Source organism: Botryllus schlosseri, chromosome 7 (genome assembly GCF_051294905.1).
Source record: "Botryllus schlosseri isolate E-star chromosome 7, Bs_hap1, whole genome shotgun sequence".
Classification (NCBI taxonomy): domain Eukaryota; kingdom Metazoa; phylum Chordata; class Ascidiacea; order Stolidobranchia; family Styelidae; genus Botryllus; species Botryllus schlosseri.
In genome coordinates, this window is record NC_137242.1 from 12,486,797 (window position 1) to 12,507,993 (window position 21,197).

Genomic DNA, 21,197 nt, shown 5'->3' on the forward strand with positions numbered 1-21,197 from the left:
TTTTCCACTCATACTCCCGAATGAACCGCTCGTACGTTCGCATTACATATTTTGCGTTCATTTATCACGTTTTCTAGTTGTGCCGGAAAGGCGGATTTCCAAAAATGAGGACATTAGGCGTCCTCGGGGGACATTTCGGATTTCCTGGAAAAGGCGGACATATGCATGTTAACACTAATCGTGCATAGCCCATACACTAACTATGAAGAGATAGTGATATTTGGTTTTAGTCAACTACGTACTACAAACAGAAAGATTGCGATCAAACCATCGAGCGATCACGGTCAAATTAGGTGACCCGGAACGAACTCGTATGAAAATTCTTCTCCGTATGACGTCACTGTGAGAAAAAATCGGACTTGCCAGAAAATGGTGGTCGTGGCGTTCGAAACTGCGGTACGAATTCGGCAGTCTCGCAAAAGAATGGTTCAAGCTGTCAAGCCTCGACTGGTGCAATGCTTCTTGATTTTCGAGTTGCGGTATTGCACTTATCCCGGCCTGTCATCTGTTCTCAATATCTTCATAGCAGTAATACTGCTACATGCGCTCAAGGCAATCTCAACAAGTACCGTACGACACTAGAACTGTATATTTGCTTCGTTTCGTTGTATATCCGGCAGGCGGCAATTGGCCCACCCCGTCTGCATAGTCCATACCTGTACGTTTCTGAACATTTCAAAGGGCGCCCTGCTTAGGCGGGGCCGAGAGCATTATTACTCAACCCGTTGAAATATTGCACTCGTCCCGGTCTATGTAGGAAGGCTCGTAGCCATCGAAATACTGCAACTATACTGTACAGTGTACATGTGTGAGTTGCCACTACACTTGGTGTAAAATTTCATCACCGAAACATATTTACTTTAAAGTCAGCTTTATTCACGTAAATCGGCGGTGAAGCACGTAAAGCAGCGGTGACACAGTTCAATGAGCAATATAGTGATCTGGGTCATGGATGAGATCAAATTCAAACTGATACTGCCGGTATTTCGTACGCCGAGGTCGCCGACTACCCGCCGACCATTCACGTCCCATTCTCATTGGTACTCAAGTACGAGTCCATGTTGAATGACCCAAAGAATTACATTCTCTGGAATGACAAGCCGACGTTGGTACGATCGTCCATTTGTGCATGGTTTGCTCAGTACCGTTATCTTCCAGAAGAGCCGACTTCAGAATACATTTCCTTCGAGTTGGCGCTCTGAAAATAAGTGGACATGACGTCCGGCATAATGCACCATAGTGAAATGGGCGCAGAGGATATAATGTATTTGTGCGGCGCAACAAATCGTAGGCTGAATATAGCAATAGCACCATATGTAACATGTCCTACAGCAGACTTGGACAACTAGAAAATGTTCAATTTTAAAAATTAGATTAGAATTAGAGCTAGTTTTTTCTCCAAATTAGATTAGAATTAGAGCATAGGAACATTTTACAGATTACATTAGAATTAAAGCATAGAAACATATCTCACAAATTATATGAGAACTAGTTTACTGGCATATCGCTTCATTTTAGTGAAAATAGGTTGTCCAAGTCTGTCCCGCAGTTCTCTACAAAATAGCCCAACCAAACTTGCCATGTTACCTGAAGTGACGTAACGGATAATTCCACAAGTCGAAGATGGCCGACCCACCCGACACTATAATTTCCTTGGTCGAACAGCGCGACGCTGCTAGCAACTAGTGATGTACGTAGGGTTGCATTTATAACAAATGATTGTATAAAACTTAACAACCATGTTTTAAACAACGGCCTTTTTAAAAAAAAATTTTTTTTTCAAGTTGTGTATAATTATGCCACAATTATGTAAATACTAATTAGCGATACTGATTGTTGTTAAACATAGTTATTTGAATGCTCGCGTTATTGCTGACGGCATCCCCATGAGTGTCTGCCGGAAACCTTCGGGAATACATACGAATATATTATTCAAAAGTGTCATGAAGTTCTGTACTCCAAAGCGCCTCTTTCCACAAAACATGTTGTATGAGCCTGCGCGCGAATTGAAGTAGCCGTTTATCTTTATTATTGGGTATTGGGCCATTACCGCGCCACGACCCACCAAGAAATGCAATCAAGTTTTAGGCTATATAACATGCGACTCCAAGAAGTGTGCCAGAACGATCGGCAGCGAGAAAACCTTGGCCGAAAAGGTCTATGCCCTTATGCTGACCGAAGACTTCGTTATATATACAAAATACATATAGGTTTAATTGTCCATAGGAGCCTAAATGACTGGCGCCGAATGTTCCTGTCTTTGCAATCTGAACCTCACAAGACAAATACCATCCCGCTGGGAAAAAATTTATGCCAATGAAGAAATACCAATATGAAATCGTGTGCGTCTCTTAGTTTAGAAGCCTACGTTTGGGCGATTCTATATTTTTTGATATAGCAGACTGGAAGTCACGAAATAACATCATGTAACGAAGTCATATCAACGGGTCCGCCCGCCGAATATGTTTAATTATTATTTACGGCCCTCCCGTTTTCAAGACACTTCACTCAGCTCTACCGGTAAATCTAATTACGTGAGTAGAGAGGACAATAAATTCATAGCATAATATATATGCAATCGCCGATCAGATTGACTGATGTTATCATAAATTATCGAAAATGTTCGCGCTTCGCGCTCTACTCACAATACAGTACAGATGACTTCGTGACAAACGCGAACAACGTGATGGGGCGGTCGTTTTATCACCCTATGGGAGCCCAAGACCCACGTTTTTGGGGGCCTGACGAGGTACTGTTTCGTTCCTACCAATGGGTATACGCCCGAATATGTTTTAATATTATTGAGTGGTCCTACCTTTTCAAACACACCTCACTCAGCTCTACCGGCAAATGTGATTACGTGACGGAGAGAAGATAAAAATTGATAACAATATATATGCAATTCCCGATCATACTGACCGATTCAATCATAAATTCCAGAAATTTTCCGCGCTTTGGCCACAAAAGATGATTCAACAAACAAACTCCCAACGAATATGATAAATAGCGGTAAACAGTGTATCGCCGGAGGGGGGTTCTGCCTATAAGTATATAAGTTCGGCCTATAACCCTATGGGGGGCCCAAGACCAAAGTTTTTGGGGGGGCTGACGAAGTGCTGTTACGGCCCTGGTAGGAAGGAAGTATTCAAAACTATTCTCGTTGAGGTTTAGTCAGTGGCAGGGGGTGTATCAATTCGGTGCTCGAAAAAAAAATCGTCTCGCATTACCCGATATGTATCATTGCGATCGATAGTCGATTCGGATCTCTGGCCCAGCCCTAGTCGTGATAAGTCAATCGTACCCTCGTTTTCCCTACATCTCAAAAGTCGAACAACACCTTATGAACATTGTACGTCTGCGGTCTGTGTATGCACGACTGTGCGTTGAGTACTACGGAAATTCAGAACAAAATCCCAAAGCAATTATAAGCCACCCTATCTATTGTACGGTACAATTCACCGGTACCGATGAATAGGCCTACTACGATTTTCAACTTTGGCACGACACCGGTCTGATTGATACCCCTGTGCGCTTCAGTGAATAGATGAATATATAGTCTTTTTTCATTCGAAGATTGCAGCACATTTCGCATATATATTTACGTATAAATATTAATCCTGATAACTTGGACGTACCACTACATATCTCATCTCAAAACACTGCGAACGTGTCGACAGGGAACGGAATATTTATGGTTCTCGCATATGCATAAAAACAGTACCGAATCGACTGAATGTACTAGTACTGCGCACTAAAGATCTGTGGCGAAATATTATCTCATCCTGAGCAATAAGTCTTACAAATTGCAAGGGTCCCGTAAGCCATTGGTCGGCAACCAGCGATCCAGGATCGGTACCGGTCCGCAAGGAATTCGTTTCTGTCCTGCTGTGGACAATTGAGACGAAAGGGTATCATTGATTTGATTTGAGCGAGCAGGACAATCACTAGATGTGCTACAGGCCCGAGAACACAAAAATTAGAAAGGGAAGTCGACAAATTCAGCTTTGGACATTTGGATTTGTGATATCTTGTATGGTGCCACGGTCGCATAAGCCAACTCACTTGAACGTGAAAGGACAAGGTTTATTGCGACAAGATTTATTGCTGGGTTGCATCATGATCCTAGCACCTCACATTGAATACCCACCTAATAAGTTTCAATGTTGAATATTTGCTATTTGATGACCAGTCCACGTGAGAAGATATAATCTTGAAACAGGTCCGCATAGAAATATGGTTGCCGACCCCTGTTGTAAGCTAGAGAGCACAGATCATCAGGGTTTTCAGACCTCGATTAAAAGTATAACATTTTGCTTCTTCTTCGCGCACTTCGCACTTCACTCTCCATCCGTGGACATGGCGGGAACAGAAGTCTGACAAAGTGCCTGAGGCTGAAAAACACGTTTCCAACTAAAGCCAGGTGCCTCCACATGAACTGAGTAGTGATCTCTTTATGTTTCTGCTCAGACTAAGAATCGGGCTGCCTACGCTGGACCTAACCCTGATCGGGCTAAACTTACTCTGAGCTTAATTAGAGTCAGAGAATTCGCATAAATTTTATATTGTAGATCAGTCAAGAGATCATCTCGGCGATTCAATACGTTCTGGAGTCGACCTTAAACCGACTCTCACCTCCGCTCCGATTAACCCTGTTCAAGCTACATCTCATTGTCGTTTATTCAAACATCTTTTAGGCTCATGCTAGAACCATACCGAGTAGCCTGTTTCTTTGAAAAGGCCACTTTTCTATTCCTGACTAGTTTGCGAAAACCGGAAAGTTGTCAACATAGCAAACTTCTTTATCACAAAACGCAATTCGGAATGTTAAATTCAAGGTGAGGACTGTGGACTCGTGTTAAGCCTCTGTCATGTTTCATCAATCCCTTGCGAACTACCCACTTGATAACTTGATTTCGAATTCATGACATTCATTATTTCTCCGGCCTCAGTGGCCGACGAACAATTGACTTAATTCCAACTGAACTTCAGCAATTGCGTCATTTTAGAGACAACATGGGTGATTAGATTGTAAAGGCATTTGAACTAACTTTACCTGTACGCTAATATTATTTTTCAACACGGCAGCTCGCAGAATCATAGACTTGACGTGCCACAGGTAATCTTGTCCGACTTGGAGAGTCTTCTCAAACGTTAGACTTCTTTGATCAGTGTCTCGGGCGTGAAGGATCTAAAAACCACGTCAACGTCAAAAAGCGTTATCCAACAATCACCTTTGCTACTCAAATAGAAGTAGCGCCGCAAATTTATACTCAATTACAAGTAGAAGCAACGATTTATAAGCCATGTAAAAACTCCTTCAATTAGATATAGGCGAGGAATGATCTCATGTACTCATAAGTAGTTTCAAAAAGTTGATTCAGGTGCGGCATCCCAGACTTTTAGCAGACATTACATGATGTCGGCTACTTTCGAAAAAACAAGATGGGTATTTCTGTCCAACGCAAAATGACCACTACAAACGGGTGCAGTTTTCGAAGAAAAAAAAGATTCAGTTACTATGATGTTTTTTCAGGTTGTTATCACAATTTCATTCACAAAAGTGAAGCAAACTTATCGCACATTACTCTCCATTTTACAAAATCCAAATTTGAAATGTAGTTTTATGAATAAACCGGTTAAGTAGAAGCGGGAGATTAGTGAGTCTGATAGTACAATCACTCGAGTAAAAGTGAAAGTAGGTAAAACATACCCGAGTAGGACTATGAAAAAGAATTTTTTTTCTGACCATCTCATCGTATTATATGTATCGCGAGCGACTCACTTTCGTCCCCGAGTCTATACGAGCTTGGATCTCGCCATTCAAAATCAACTTCATCAGTTCATTCTCGAGTTCCGACACGGAGCAGTTGAAGGCGTCCGCCATTTTTCTCATATCCGCGACAACGTACGGGCTGAAATACTGTAAATAGACCAAATGTTACAAAGAGTTCCACTTTACGCTCTCCATTAAAGTATCAGTAACTGCCAACAAGGGTAGACAAGACGAGTCAAAGATTATGCTATCACAAATGTCACAGATGTATTGCGACACAGCTTACAAATACACATATGACTGTTCAGAATATAAAAAAGTCACGGATGGAGGAGCAAGAACGACTATTGTCAAGCCAGTCTAGAGGTGAGTGGTGACTGGCGATTTTACTGGTTGAAAAGAGTGTGTTGAAGTGTAATTGTCTCACACAATGTGCAACATAGTGTTGCTAGAACACTGGTCCTGAACTTTTTTCATCCCGCAGCCACTGTCGACTGATATTCAAACTGAAGTTTACAGCTAAAAAAAGCTGCCAGATAACTGAACAAAGCTTATCTTTGCCGCTCAGGCATTTGACTAAAATATGCATCCCTGTTGTAGTCGTCAAAGTTTTTTGGTAGCACGCCACGTAACATTTTTATCAAGCTAACGATAGTCCCTCCCGCCACAATTTTTAAACGCTGTTGTCAAGAAATAAAGGTAACTTTCGGTTGTGGTTTGACATGTTCATCATGTCGTTGACGTTGACTTGCTGAAACCCCCAGTCACCTGAATCAGTGATCTGTTCCTGATTTTGGCATAGAGCTTGTCGACGTGCGGTGAAAGGAAAAGGTCCAACCGGAAGTTGTCCCGCAGGGCTTGCAACAGCGACAGACACTTGCTGTAGTTTGACTCGTAGAAAGCGAACACAATGTCCCGGACTTTCGGCTCCAATTCCAGCAGCAGCTTGAACGAGCTGTGGGAACAACATGTCGGCGTGATGATGGCCAGTTTTCAAATGCCAGGGCGATACAGAACACGGATCTTATTTCAAACCACTGATCCTCTGGGATAATATTTTAGCATTGCTTGGCATATCACATGTCATTGAAATAAATTAGGCATAGTTGATAACATTGATCTATCTGATGTCAATTACCACATCGTCCGCGTCTGGTATCATATAGTAGACTAACCTAATATTGCTTGCTTCCAAAGGCCAGTCAGTAGTGAAGTACTTCTACTTTTTTCAGAATGCTCAAGCAAATCTGGCATACTTGCACTACTTGGTGAATTGTTTATGTTTCTTACCAACTCCTACTTCTGCATAGCCGGTTTTTAGGTAATACGAGCTACTCCGTTTTGGCAAGTTGGATTCTGCTCAGTACAAAGTGGTTTTGGTGTATGTTTGCAACACTTTTACGGGTGTTTTGTTATGACAACTGGTAAAAATAGCCCCTATATCACGGTAACTGAATATATACTTGAAAAATGCACCTAAATCAGTGTGAGTTAGTCGTGGTGCATCCCGGAAGATCTAAAGTAGCCACCTGCTTAATGTAAGCAACTTCTACACAGAATCACACTTTTTGAAACTACTTACTTCGTACTTCACGAACCTTAATTTTCTACTGCCACTTTAAGTAGCCTTGACACATCTTGGAAATCGCTACTAACTTATAATTGAGTCGAAAATTACATTACTTTAAAATGTTCTTGAGCACCAAAGCTGACTGCTGTGATCACTGAGAAAGAATGTCACCCAGAGTAGTCATGGCACAGTAGAAGAAGGAAAATACACACATTTCATTTCACCTGCTGTTAATAACTTGTGATTGCAGTTCTTTTCGAGAAAAAGTCGCCAAAGCGCACAGACTCCCGTAGGCGGCTACGTTTCCCGGCGACAACATCTAAAACAGGATAGGAGTCACAATGCCACGAAACGAGCCCACACACAAATCACGCACCTCGGGAAAATCGCAATGGTCCACGCCGACTTGTAGGAAATTTTTGGCGGCGAGCTTGTACTGCTCCGTGGCCAATCCCGCCAGACCAGCTGCACATCTGAAGCAAGTGTGAATCGGATGAGAATTAACGCGATCTTTACTATAAAAAGGTCAAACTAGCTCCTGTTTGACTTTCTCTTTGTCATAGGTAGCATCCATCAACGGTTTGGGCAGAGCGATAATGACCACAATATAGGCTATCATCATTTCAACCAAAGCATTGTTGTTAATACATGTGACCCGATCTTCATCACGCAATAGTTTGTATTTTGTCGATGCGAAAACTTGGAATAACCTCCCTGGGGAGCTGATACCAATACCGCCATAGCAATTCAAAACTAAATATAAAAATTATCTTCTCTAATCGTACTATTGATATTGTTTTCTTCTTTTATACAATGCTTGTTCTAAATTTAACCTTCAATACACCTTTATTATAGCTTATCATCGCGTTGTTAGTCATATATATATATTGAATGCTGACTCTACGTATATGTGTGTGATTTGATATATATTATGTTCACGTAATTACCTTATATGCATCAAACACTCGAAACGGGTGGAGACTGACTCTGAAGGCCTAACGGCCTCTCATCGTCTCCCAGTCTATACCGCAATTTGATTTATATACTTATTTATTTATTGATGTGACGAATAAAAGACTATCTATCTATCTATATCTATCTATAATACATAGCTGCACCGATGCATGACATGAAAAAGTTCAGACCAAAAAAATCGCATTCTGAAAAGGTCAGATGTCATAAAATGGCTGAAACAATGAATAAACACATGAACTGCGGGTACGCCTACAGGTGGCAACTGCGTTAAGGAACAGTGCGGCTGGATTTTAACTGGCGTGACAAAATGAAGGAATCCATCAATCTATGTCCTGTCCTTGACTCCACAAAGTTCCTGCACTCCGAGTCTTTATCAAGCTTGCCACCAACCTCAGTTTTGCCAGCGTCACATGATGAGATTCTTTGTCTTTCTCCGTGAGCTCCCCGGTCGATTCCGCTTTATTAACATACGTAGTAACGTGCGTCCAGTTGTGTAGATACACGCCGACCTGTCGCCGAAAATATTGATACCAAAGAAGAAAACAAAACGCCTGGATTTCGAGGCCCACCTGCACGAGATTGAGGCACATGGTCACAACGTGTTTCGAAGACGTGCAGTAGTCCCGCGCTTTGCTGTAGCACTTGAACGCGTTGGTCAACTCGCCCATGTTCATGTAGTGGTTGCCGAGATCGTCGTGACCGCGTCTGAATAGGAAGACGGAAATCTAGTGAATTCGGCCTCATACACAGCATCAGGCAGGGTGTAAAGAATCGCCAATACTGCAGGTGTAGATGCAGTTCTCAACAGGGCTGTGAAATAGGGTCCACTTCAATATACTGACTCAGACTCGAAAATTCAAACACATCGCCTCAGACTCCAACTTCCGGTATTTTCTTCAGAGAATCCCGACTCCCAACTTTCCAGTAAATCTACTCGGAAATTATACATTGATTACATTTTTGGTTAATATCATTACCATTACAGGTATCTGAGGTATGGTATGGTCACAGTTGCATTCAGTGATTTCTACTATTTCCAATTTGATTTTGTCTACTACTTATGCAGTGTAGACATGGGGCCATTACTCGGGATGGTGCGAACCTCATGAGTCATGACGTCATGTGACATCATATTGCTAATTCCAACCCTCAGTGAATTAATATTAATGTACACGATACCTATAGCGACGACTCGGGCCATATAATGCCGTAATGCTGAAGTACATACGGTACTGACATTTTAAACTCCGCCAAGGCGCCAAATGTATCAACTGGGGCAATCAAATGATATAATAATCACATAAAATCAATATCTTCCGTCGCTTTGCCAACAATTTTGACAAGGATTTGCAAGGGAATATATGCTTACACCTGAACGGTCTAGGCAGGACAGGACAATGCATTTGGCGTCTGAGTGTTGCTGCGTTGATATTGAGCAGAGTGTAGGAAGGGTTTCTATACAGCAGTAGCCAACACCCCAATCGCACGGATTTGGTTTTTATAATACAATAAACATATGAAATTGAGATGGACCCCATACGCTTGCTACACTCAGACAACGATATCAATTTCATTGATTGGTTGAATAAGCCTCATTTGATGACTACCTAGTACCTACATGTAGTGTATTCCGTTTTTGATGTCGTGTGATTGCGGTTCAAGCTCACAGCAGAGAGTCACTAAATATTCACAAACGGAAAGCTGGATATTTGAGCAAACTTTTGTAACAAAGCAAGTAAAATGTTCGAGATTGTCAAGGTGCATACTCGTTTAGTGTTGATTTTTATATGCTTCGAGCGCCATGCATAGAGTGCCCCGCAGTTGAAATGCAGTAAATTTCAACCAAAGATGTTGTAATGACATAAAAATTGTGATATATGAAAAAGGTTCACAGTGCAGAATCTACCAAGGTTCGTTTGTGAACGTGAACCTCTTAATTTCTGAGGTTCACACGCAGAACGCGAACGTGAACCTCACGTTGACACCGTCCCTAGCAATTACTACATCCTTTACAATTGCGATAACGATTACATGTAAAATTGCGATTATTCACAACTACATTTACATTGAACTGAAGAGTGTTTTTATGTCGATACACCGCCTAAACATTAGAACCACAGCGTAGTACGCGAGTCCTGTCTCTCTTACTTCACAACGAAAATGAGTGCCGGCACGGTGGGCTGTTGTCGGAAGGCGATACACTCACCTTATGCTCTCTTTAATGGAGTTGTCTTTGTAATTTTTCAGATCCGAGTCCAGCTTCTCGAGAAGGCACTGAGACTTCTTCGTCATTTGCTCTGTCCATTGAGAATCCAACGGGGGTATTTGATTGGTCAAGCCCAAAACTGCGTCGGGGAGAACTGACGATTCTCTGAAACGGAAAATTGCATTTAGACATCCCAGCAGTATTGCCGTACTTTGCTCAGGACCGTGCCCTGGTTCGAATCCATTCACTAATGCAGTGGTGTGCAACCAGCCGACCTCAGAGAAAAATTGAGGCACGGATTTTCAGAGTGCTAATCATAGTTTATTGAGATGGATGGAATGGTTATGCTTTAGGCAGTTTTACTACTCTCGCACTCGAAAAGCATTATATTTCATTATCAACATCAACACACAGCAGTCAGCTACAACCACCCATAGGACATATTTCCCAGTATTTTTCATAAATACGATTCCTATTCCAGGGCCAGGGTTCGAAATTTTGAAGATGTATCAGCATAAGTACAGTACCACTTCCAATCTCCAGTTGCAAATACCCAGGATCTAGTATAATCGCATACCTTATTGCTTGAGTTAGCTTCTCGTGGATGTCGCGATACAACTTCACGTTGTAAGACCTCTGAACGTGCGCGAGTGCCATTCTACAAGAAACGGAAGAGTTGATTGCAAGGATTGTGAAAAAATGGATTTATTTCGGCTACGTTACAATATTCTGACCAAGCAGTTCTTGCACATGGTAATGACTAGTAACTGACTCTGGTTTCTGTTATAATAAGTCATTCAAATCCCAAATTCCTTTCTAAACAAACAAGAAATGCCAGCACCAGTTACAAATTTGCAGATCACTGATCCTACGGGTAGTCTACATGCAGTCAAAAAAACGATTGGTACAGCAGGATACAACAATTTGAATTGTAAAAATTTGATTCGAGTAATACGAGACGATTATTCTCGTGTACCGAATTGATTTGGTACTTGCCAGTTGCCACTAAGCGTTATTTCATAACAATATCAAGTTTTGGTAACTTTCTTCCCAACATGACAGCCTTGAAACCTTGATTTGTAGTATCACAGTGTTTACATAATCAAAACATGTAACATAACGCTAGGTACGATCGTGCTTACGTCATGTAGTGATCACCCTGCAGCATCATTTTCACAAAGCGCAGTGAAATAGATATGGGCAAGAAATCCCAAATTACTGTAATGTGAAAAAGCTATTGCTTCTTTTGTGACCCCATATATGATACATGCAAATATGAGCCATCCAAATATTTCATACTGTTGTTTCTGCTGAGTTTGTTATAGAGTACAAGGGTGAATTCAATGAGATATCATTCCTTTTGTCATATGACACGCTAAATGCTTTTTAGTTGAATAGTATATTGAAGTTCTGTACCTCCAAGAAGCTGTTTAAATGCTTTTTATCTCAAAGCTCAAGCGCATCAGAGCTACGAACAACCTGAGTAAATATTATTCATTTTGTTACCTCAATGCCTCAACACGATAAGAAGGCGCGTGCTTGGCGATGAACAGCAATCGCTCTGTCTTCATCAAACCCGAGTAATTTGAGGCATATACTTCGAGGTCCTGTCACGGTGGAATAATGGTGAGACAAAATGCATGAAAAGAGACACCTACATATGCAACGGTCCAGGTCGTATGACGAGGTACGAGACCCATCATTTCCACAACCGAACATATAGTTTGCATAAAATCTGCTTTTTAGGGATACTTCAACAGAGGTGGTCAAAGTAGTCATTACTAGTACTTGGTACTAAATTTCCGCTTAGGGACAAGTACACATAGCAATTTCCAAGAATCTTATAAAGTAAGAATTCTGGGCCTTGTTTAGAACACCTCAGTGTTTAAACTATAATAGAGAAGACACACATGAGAAATATAATTTGCTCTGCTAGAACGAATTGCAACGGTGATTGTGGTGGATGCTGCGCAGTGACTGTTATTAGTATGAAGTCTTATGATTGGCCTTGTCCAATTTGCTGGACTCACAGCACTTGAAGACGCAAAACAACATATCCGTCTGTCACATATTTGATTTTGGGTTTTGGAAGCTACGCCGAACTCTACATCTAGTAGTCTAGACATAGACGGTGACCAATCTTCAGGGGTTATAATTTGCCATAGAAAAATGCAAGTGACATAAAAACAATCAGGTATTCTTACATCCGCTACTTTACTGCCGATAGCGTCATGGATGACATTTTGCATATTAGGTTGGAATTGATCATCCAAGAAGTGGATTGATGAAATTGGAAACGGTGAAAGTTACTTGCAAAATCCATGTCTGCAGTGCTACTGACAAGAAATTGTAATGCCAGTATCCTGTTACATTCTATTGCCAATGACATCAGTAGAAAAATGAAAACTGTATCAAAGAATGTTTTTCTTACCAAAGTCGGATTATCGACAACAAAATTATTCTCCACAGGTGGCTCGTTGATGTCATGCTCAGCTGGTTCTACGTCGACCTGCATTGGCTCGACTCCAAACTGAAAAATATTAGCAATGCAGGTAACCTAACACAAGTTCTAGGAAAGAAATTTCATTTATTACGATGGTAACATGCAAAGTAAAGGCTTACTCTTACTGCTCTCTACTCGTTAACTCAACATGAGGTGGGCAAAGCAGTCAGTTTCCCGAATCAGTTTAAGGAATGTCCTGAATTTCTACTCAATTACTGGTAGGTTATAAGTAGCAATTTCCAAGATGTGCTAAAACTACTTCAAGAAATCTGTAAGATCTGTAATGACAGTAGTCGGATCCATAAAGTACTGCATTGAAATTTACAGTTTCCACCGAACCAAAGTTTACTACAAGTTGTATTTGCTGTTTTCAATCAATGAACAAATGCTGAAATTATTGATTTACATCGATGCAATTACAACACCCAGCAAACTCGGACTGCAATCGGATTTAGAACAGGATGAAATTCATTGGAAGTCCAATTACCTCCCTGCATTAAAAGATTATGAATATGATCAGTGCAGGTATTACAGCAATATGGTGATTAATAAAAGTGCATAATTTGCGGATTACCTAATGATTGTCTCAATTAATCGCCAAATGATATAAAATCGACTAGGCCAACAGATTGTGGTTAGACAAACCTTGCTCATCTGATTAGCTACCATACAAAAAATGTCAGCCAGTTACATGAGCCTATCTAATCAGAACGTGGTGGCTCATAGAGCAATGCTGATTAAATAGACGATATAGGAATAGGAATCCCCATGATTAAATAGTTACTCCTTTTTGGGCTATTTCGAGTTAGTTGATTATAATTGCTAATAACAACGACAGAGATTATTTCGTCCTGTATGTATATTGTACAGTCAGCGCCGCCCATAGCCTTTATCACACATTTTAGTCGATATACGCTATTTGTATTGTATTATACAGCCTAAATAAGTCTTTCAGCATGGAGTATACCCACTACCAAGCAGCAAGTATCACATCTATGTGCATCTTTCTAAAAACTATAGTTGACATAAAATGGATAAAATGCCTACCTGATGTATCATATCAATGAGTGGCAGAGGCATGCTGGTTGAAATAAACAGTGAACCGCAACTGCAGCTAATCTAGAGGTACAAATACATAAAATCAAACCTGATTATCAAGATTGTCACAATATACAGAGAAAAATCCGCAGTATCGTACCAAAACATAGTAGAGAGTTACCAATAATAAATAGATCGGAATATGACATAAAAACAAGGACAACTCCATAATATACACGGAATGACATGACAAGAATTGACTTAATTCCGACGACCCTGCTGAACTTGAATACATCTTCCAGCGACACATAAACAAGGATTTTAAAACTAAATCACAGTCTATTCATAAAAGTACGATAAAGATTGTACAAATGCACTGGAATTCTTTCGAAAGTCGGCAGTTTATAGTAAAGAACCCATGACTACAGAAAATATGGGCAACACTAATTGCTCTGTCTTCATTCAGTATGATCTAACAAATAAGACAACCTGAAAGTAGCTATCTCACATAGACATATCTTTTGTACAAGCGTTCTCAAAATGTTCACTACCAGAACCGACACGTTAAGGAAAATGCATGATTTCTTTGGAAGGCAGGTAACAGCATTATTTTCTTCAATTATTTGATGTGCGACATACACAAGTGAGTCCGTGACACACACTTCCATCATGAGGATAGATATAACCGGAGATGGTCCAGTTAGTTTGCGTCGGTACTCAAGTAGTACTAGAAATAACGCTGTAAATTTCTACCCAATTACGAGTAGAAGCAGAGATACCCAAGATCTGTCAAAACTACATCAAGCGGAAGTACAAAATTAATGTCTGAAGCGCACTCAAGTCAGAATTTCCAAAATCTAGAGAGGTTGCATACGTGTTTAGCGGTTTATCAGAGTTGGTTACTTTATAAATTGCACGGAGCATATTCGCGACTAACGCAAAATCGCAATCGACACTGCAATAGCTGCAATCTTCAAACAGACATTCACTTACCGTGATACGAATCTGGCTATTTTACACACTTGTTATGACAATTTCATTCATGCAAAGAATTATTCCAAAACCAACTCTACTTCACAAAATCAAAAGTGCAAAAAGTAAGTACCGGTACCTGCCAAAAACTACTCAAGTGCAAGTAGTATAATATTATATCCAATTGAGCTTGCAGCGCAAAGTAGGTAAACCTACTTGAGTATTAAGAATATATAGATGTACGGTACTTCATCAGTGACCACCTCTGGATATAACGCAACCTAGGACCCACTTTGGCCTGCAGGCATGTGCTACAATTTCAAGTGCTCGGGTCTCAGCATTATAGCGAGTTTGTAATTTTTGGGATTGGAGAATCTACCATCAGGCCCGTTCACATTCATAGTTATCGAAACATTCTTTTCACCGTAGACCCTACACTACTTGACACCGGACTGCTACCAGTCAAGTCGTTCGATATCCTGTGCGTAATATTGAACAAGTACGGTTGAATGTCCGGAAACGTAGTGTCGAAAACTAGGTCCGCCTCCGATTGCAGTGGCATTTTCGGCGTAAAATCCGATTTGTTCATGGCCTCGGTCACGCAGAATATCTTTTCCGCTAATTTACTGCCGACGCTCGACTGCGCTATTTGCCTCTCGCTTTCCGTGGACAGCAGTTTTTCCGTGATAGCCAAATTCCAAATCTCCCACGGCAGCGTCTCGTCGAAAAACGACCATCTGCCTTTACGTTTTTGGAAGAACTCGAGCGTTACAATACCTTTTAAAGTTGTAGCTGGCAGCTCGGCACGTTTTCTATGTAAGTCTTCTATAAAATCAGTCACGTGTTTCGAGACGACGTTGTTGAGACCGTCGGACGATATTCGTACGAAGGTGAAGTCAATAAAATCGCATGTGACATCTTCCATTCCGATGGTCCCTTCGCTATAGGATCCTTCCCCCCTGTAACTGAACTTCCCAGTGGAACGGTGCAGCAGAATCGTGTGGAAAATGCTCAATACGGTTTCTTCCACTTGCCTCGCGTCCACAGCGATCTCCAGCGTGTGCGATTTCGCGTTCATCGTTCGATTAATAAGTGTCAAAGTAGTATGCTATTTACTAAAAAAATAGGAGATAGTCTAATTGATTACAAGGTACAAGGGAGTATCCGTTTTCTATATTTCATTTTCACAGTGTAGCCTACTTCAAACTTGATTCGCAAGTAACAGAAGTGATTGCAATCAGAAAGTAGACTAGCGTTTCACAGGGTAGTCCCTTATAGAGTAAAAAATTGGATTTTTTGATATATGGTAGCAAAAAGTGCAAAAATACGACAACTAGCAAATCGTAATTATTCAGATTGTAGTAAATTATATGCCTGTGATCATCAATTTCATTTATTAAAAACTCATCTTATGGAAATTTTACTCTTGTTGTAAATTCTTGTTGGACAGTCACGTTACATATCTTAGATATGCTTGAGTGATAAATAAAAACTATTACTTTAGAAGTGGACGTTAAATAGGGTGTGCCAACAACCAAGATCTTATTATTACCAAAATATGCAATACAGGTGTACTCTAATGCCACTGCATATCAACATAGTTCCCTTTGTGAGCCCCTTCACCCGGTTAACGATAATATGTGGTCATTATTTCCATTCGGGCCACGGAAACTTAAAGAAAAAAGATCTACAGTTAGGAAACAGCGGTTTAGGCATCTACGGGCTAGCAAGTGTTACCACAGGATTAAAAATGTGCATCAACGAGCATATAAAACAGACACAAGTCTCATTATGAAGTAAAAAATGACATGACATGGGAAGAACCAGGGTTGTGTAACCAAGTCGCAAGGCCCCTCCGAGTCACAAGTCAATCTCACTTTCATAGTTTTGACTCGAGTCAAGTCCGACAGAGGTACCAAACTGAAAAGTTATACAGAAAGATATAAAAGGTAGCCTACACACAACTCTGGTGAGGATCAATCACAGTACCATTAATGCTAATGAGATTATTCGGGGTTTAGTCTACTGGTTGGCTTGGCGGTCGATGAATGTGTCAGCCAGCTCCCGTATGCGGTCCGGAGTGGCATTACTCCCTTGCCTCTGCCTCCACAAATTCAACATTCTCAATTTCATTTCCTCCACACGATTTCCGTAATCATCCACGATATTCGATACGTCGTATTCGCTAAGACGAAGCCCATGTTGTGATCGAGCGAATTTTTTGAAATCTTGGGCATTGAATCTCCGAATGATATCATCTTGAAAGACATCTTCCAAACGCTCTGGTCGTGTGGGTCGAGCCATGTCATTTACAGGCGGTGCCCCCACCACTCTGCCACTGTGAGCACCAGTACCTCGTTGCGAATGGCCCCTAATTGACAAATCCTCAAAACTTGGCCCAGGTTCAGATTTCTTGTCCTCTTGCGAGTCTATGGGCTTCCCCATACTACCGTATCGGTCTAAATTACAGCTTAGCCAATAAGCTATTCAATAACGATTTTAAATTGGTAAGCAATATTTCCAAATTTGCAGGCCTACCGCAATCAAAAAATATTTGTGGTTGGGCCACAAACATTTGTAGGCCCCAGGCACTGTGATGGATGTTCACATTGGGCCAGCAATCAGTGTAAATTCTGCAGGAGCAACCTGGCAATCCACCAACTTGATGCCGAAATGAGCCAAAAATTAATTCGAAGAAAGTGATTCCGGCACCAGCCTCTGCACAGTATTCCAAGAAATACATTCACATTACTAAAAGCTCTAGTCTCTACTATAATCTGAAACACAAAGAAATAGATGAAACCAAGTCTCGCACTGTAGGTATTTACACAGCCACGGTTCACAGTGACAAGAGAACATTGATCGATACAACAGAAAAAATTCAAAATAATTCACCAGCGTTTGTGCGGTCATAATTGTCATTGCAGGGCGAAGAGAAGTTCGGCAGGATTGCTACAAACTACATACATCGATACATGAAAATGTACAAAAACCCGTAGGATCTATGGGCTGTGGCATACCACACTTACCACACCTGCCAATTGTAATTACAACAATGAAAATGAAAGTATTGCCATTTTGTCAGGTCACAGTTCAACTTCCAAGCTATCGCACATTTTGAACACATTGTTAAGCACGAAAAGTAAGAAAATTATTGCGGTTATTCCTCATTATATTCAGTAATCAATAATTTAGTAACTGAATCGTACAGTGTTAAAAGGAAACTAGCAGATGCAAGTTACAACGGTATTATGCGCTTGCTACTTTGACAGAAGTTTTGATATATGCAAATTACACAAATATTAGATAGCCAACAATACATTGTGTGCACTGCTTAACAATATGACGAGAAATGCGAAGAAAGACTCCGACAACATCCTACATTTCATGCTGCAAAAAATAGAAACTGATCACAGTAGCCTGCAGATTGTTTTTCAACACCATAAGACTAATGTGTGTAGATTAGCACCATGACCTCTTTCAAATATAAGATGCGTCTAGCACAACTCTTTTAGTAGTCATAAAAAAGATGGGTATGGGTATTTCATCGTGCACTAGACCAAAAGTTTGATTAAACCAGCCAGGAACTGAATTTCGACCATGCTAAGATATCATTTACAGCTATGATAATGATAAGAGATTATGGAGTTGATTAGCCTATTGAATATTATTATAGGACTACACCCATGATTTTGCAGTCATAATGTCACGATTTCAATAATGATCCTACATCACCAAGCTATCAAAATCTTGAGCTAGACGCATGACGGTATATTTCGAGCATGCGGTAGACCAACTTGATCTTTGATAGGACATATATTCACAGCGAGATGCAGCCTAATACTTTTCGTAGAATTACAATATGTCACTCTAAAATACTACATTCAGATGGTGTCAGCGATCTTCTTGACATAGAGCTGGATTTTCCATTCAAGTTATTGTGCGACTTTGTCGAGATCCACGTCGGTACTTGAATGCCGGTAAGGATCTGCAACGAGCCAAACCAAATCAAAAACCCAGGCAAAATCGGTCCGTTACATTTGACTTGTTTGAAGGTGTGTATATGCTGGCGCGAATCGGCGTCATAGAAAGACAATATTCCCGCACGTTGATTGAAGAACACTCCTATCTTCGATGGTACGTCGGCAACATTTCCGAGGTTTTTTACTTTGTTATTGTGCTTCGCAGTAAATGAATTTTGGATCCAGTTGGAAACATACAGACACCAGGAGGCCTGAGTCTTACCGAGCTGATCGAATCGAGCAAGTGATTTGTGCGTGATCCCAATGGAATACGTCTTGCACTCGGATGAAGGGATGACTTCGAAATACGCCTCCTCTTCGGCGAACATGGCATCTCCCAAAACTGTATATGATTCCCCAGTGAAACGGTCTTTTGGTTTTGCCCGCCGTGGGGAAGTTCCGTTTCGTTTTATCGGAGAAACAGAGCGTGACGAATTTGCGCTTTTGACTCTCTGAGTCTCTTGAGTCACTTTCCCTGCGGCAGCGTCCCATTCGACCGAATCGTGAGACGTGATCTTCAAGTTTGGGTGAGCAGCATCGGGGTTCAAAGAGAAATTAAATGCGGGAGTTGATATTGCGCATACCTTGCTCCAACTCCCGCCAAGCGCTTGATTCCAAGCTTGTACCCGGAACTCTAAAAATTCCTTGTCAAAGCACAGCCCGTTTATATCATATTGTAGCGAGCGTATGAATTCAACTGTAATCCAAGGAATGTTTTCGGATGGTGTGTCGACTTGACGGTATTGCAGTACAAAATATGTGATAGATTGGGGTAGGCTTGACAAACGAACAGACTCGCTGCATATGCTTATTGTACTATCTGCTGTTTCATCTTCCTCCGGAACCGCCCACTGGCAGTGGACAACATTATCTTCAGAAAAACAACAATCTTTTGCAATTTCCGCTTGGGCAGGTACTGGCAAAAAGTTGACTTGATTCAGTAATTTCAGCTCGCGTGAAAAATCAGCGTAAAAAAAGCATTCCTCTTCGACAAGGAAAGGGCTCAAATTGAGCCGGAATATAGGAGACATCGTGACACGGTCTTTGATTTTAAGTGCGGCTTGTGAAAATTCGTTATGATCCGTCATCTCGAGGGCCGAGTTGGACATCGCTATCAAATCCTCTGTGCTTTCTTTAGCTTTTTCGTAATTTTTCAAACACTCGAGGAGCGGGCCGGACTTATTGCAGAGTTCTTCCTCAATTTGCGCCACCATGCGTACTTTGACATTCTCCAAACACTCCGTCAATACCTGGAACTGATTCTGTAACTCGGATATAGAATTCGCATAATTTTGACGCAAGGAATCAACCTGTATTTGGACTGTCTGAGTGAATTTCTCCGCCTCTACACTCTTTGCCTGCACAGTACCAATAATTCTTGTAAGTGCTTCTTTCTGTTTGTCCATGGTGGGTAGGCTTAGTGCTAGTATAGGTTTGGAACTAGTAAACAGTCACTTTTCCCGTGTCAAGTTCGGATTAACACTGACAGTAGCATAAATGTAAACCGCTACCTTCGTCCTCTTAAACATTTACTATTAGCATGCACCCCAACGTTTGCATCCGCGGTGTTTAAAATATCTATCGTAGTAGTCAAGCCAAAGCTTTAAACTTCCATGTTATATTCACCTTTTCACAATAGAAACTGAAGAAAGGACACTGAATTGCTAAGTGCGTGGTGTGTCAATCATTCACGGATGAATGATAACGGTCAGATTCGATTCGATAGCACAAGAATAGTGTTTCCCGAATTTTTATACAATTAAATAGTATATTCATATTGAAATGAACCCGAATATTTTCGGCTGACACTCGTCAGGGGTAATCGTCAGCAACTAGTAGAGAATTGGAAAGAACATTGTATATCAACAATCGTATCACAAAATATGACGTCACCAGCATGAAATTTCGAATAAGAGAGCGTTCAATGTACTATTTTTAGGTGATACACGAACTCCTTTTGTTGACAGAGTTTTGGTTGGTGTATTTTGATAAAAGTTGATTCCAAGGCACACAAATGCTGACGATTACCCCTGACGAGTGTCAGCCGAAAATATTCGGGTTCATTTCAATATGAATATACTATTTAATTGTATATTGAAGTTCTGTACCTGCAAGAAGCTCTTCGAATTTTTATATAG

The 21,197-nt window shown here is 40.9% G+C and overlaps 3 protein-coding genes across 4 annotated transcripts; all 3 read right to left on the reverse strand.

Annotated features, from left to right (window-relative positions):
- Window positions 1-854: 854 nt before the first annotated feature.
- On the reverse strand, window positions 855-14,199 carry LOC145442566 (COP9 signalosome complex subunit 1-like). 2 transcript variants are annotated; one of them, XM_080320512.1, is made up of 13 exons: window positions 14,075-14,199; window positions 12,956-13,054; window positions 12,031-12,131; window positions 11,102-11,182; window positions 10,525-10,689; window positions 8,888-9,023; window positions 8,709-8,827; window positions 7,720-7,816; window positions 7,568-7,662; window positions 6,542-6,728; window positions 5,783-5,920; window positions 5,054-5,188; window positions 855-1,198 (listed from the first exon to the last, which is right to left on the reverse strand). In XM_080320512.1, the coding sequence occupies exons 1-13, from the start codon at window positions 14,105-14,107 to the stop codon at window positions 1,148-1,150; spliced, it is 1,437 nt and encodes a 478-aa protein (XP_080176638.1). In that variant the 5' UTR covers window positions 14,108-14,199; the 3' UTR covers window positions 855-1,147. The 2 variants fall into 2 exon arrangements, with proteins under 2 accessions (XP_080176638.1, XP_080176637.1); XM_080320511.1 differs by lacking the exon at window positions 855-1,198 and adding an exon at window positions 1,231-4,391.
- LOC145442576 (autophagy-related protein 101-like) lies at window positions 14,146-16,123 on the reverse strand. The gene has a single exon (XM_080320526.1). It carries the CDS (start codon window positions 16,113-16,115, stop codon window positions 15,441-15,443), a length of 675 nt encoding a protein of 224 aa, XP_080176652.1. The 5' UTR covers window positions 16,116-16,123; the 3' UTR covers window positions 14,146-15,440.
- A 1,690-nt stretch (window positions 16,124-17,813) lies between these two features.
- LOC145442564 (FSD1-like protein) lies at window positions 17,814-20,724 on the reverse strand. Its single transcript, XM_080320507.1, has one exon. The coding sequence runs from the start codon at window positions 20,463-20,465 to the stop codon at window positions 18,903-18,905; it is 1,563 nt and encodes a 520-aa protein (XP_080176633.1). The 5' UTR covers window positions 20,466-20,724; the 3' UTR covers window positions 17,814-18,902.
- Between the last annotated feature and the right edge of the window lie 473 nt (window positions 20,725-21,197).

What these genes read in the sequence shown, in the direction of transcription:
- LOC145442566 (XM_080320511.1), bottom strand. Translation starts at nt 14,107, where the DNA reads ATGCCTCTGCCACTCATTGATATGATACATCAG. An exon ending in GTATAGACTCGGGGACGAAA is followed by an intron (nt 5,189 to 5,782) that starts GTGAGTCGCTCG and finishes CGTGGTTTTTAG; the next exon opens with ATCCTTCACGCCCGAGACAC. An exon ending in AAAATAATATTAGCGTACAG is followed by an intron (nt 4,392 to 5,053) that starts GTAAAGTTAGTT and finishes CGTGTTTTTCAG; the next exon opens with CCTCAGGCACTTTGTCAGAC.
- LOC145442576 (XM_080320526.1), bottom strand. Translation starts at nt 16,115, where the DNA reads ATGAACGCGAAATCGCACACGCTGGAGATCGCTGTGGACGCGAGGCAA.
- LOC145442564 (XM_080320507.1), bottom strand. Translation starts at nt 20,465, where the DNA reads ATGGACAAACAGAAAGAAGCACTTACAAGAATTATTGGTACTGTGCAG.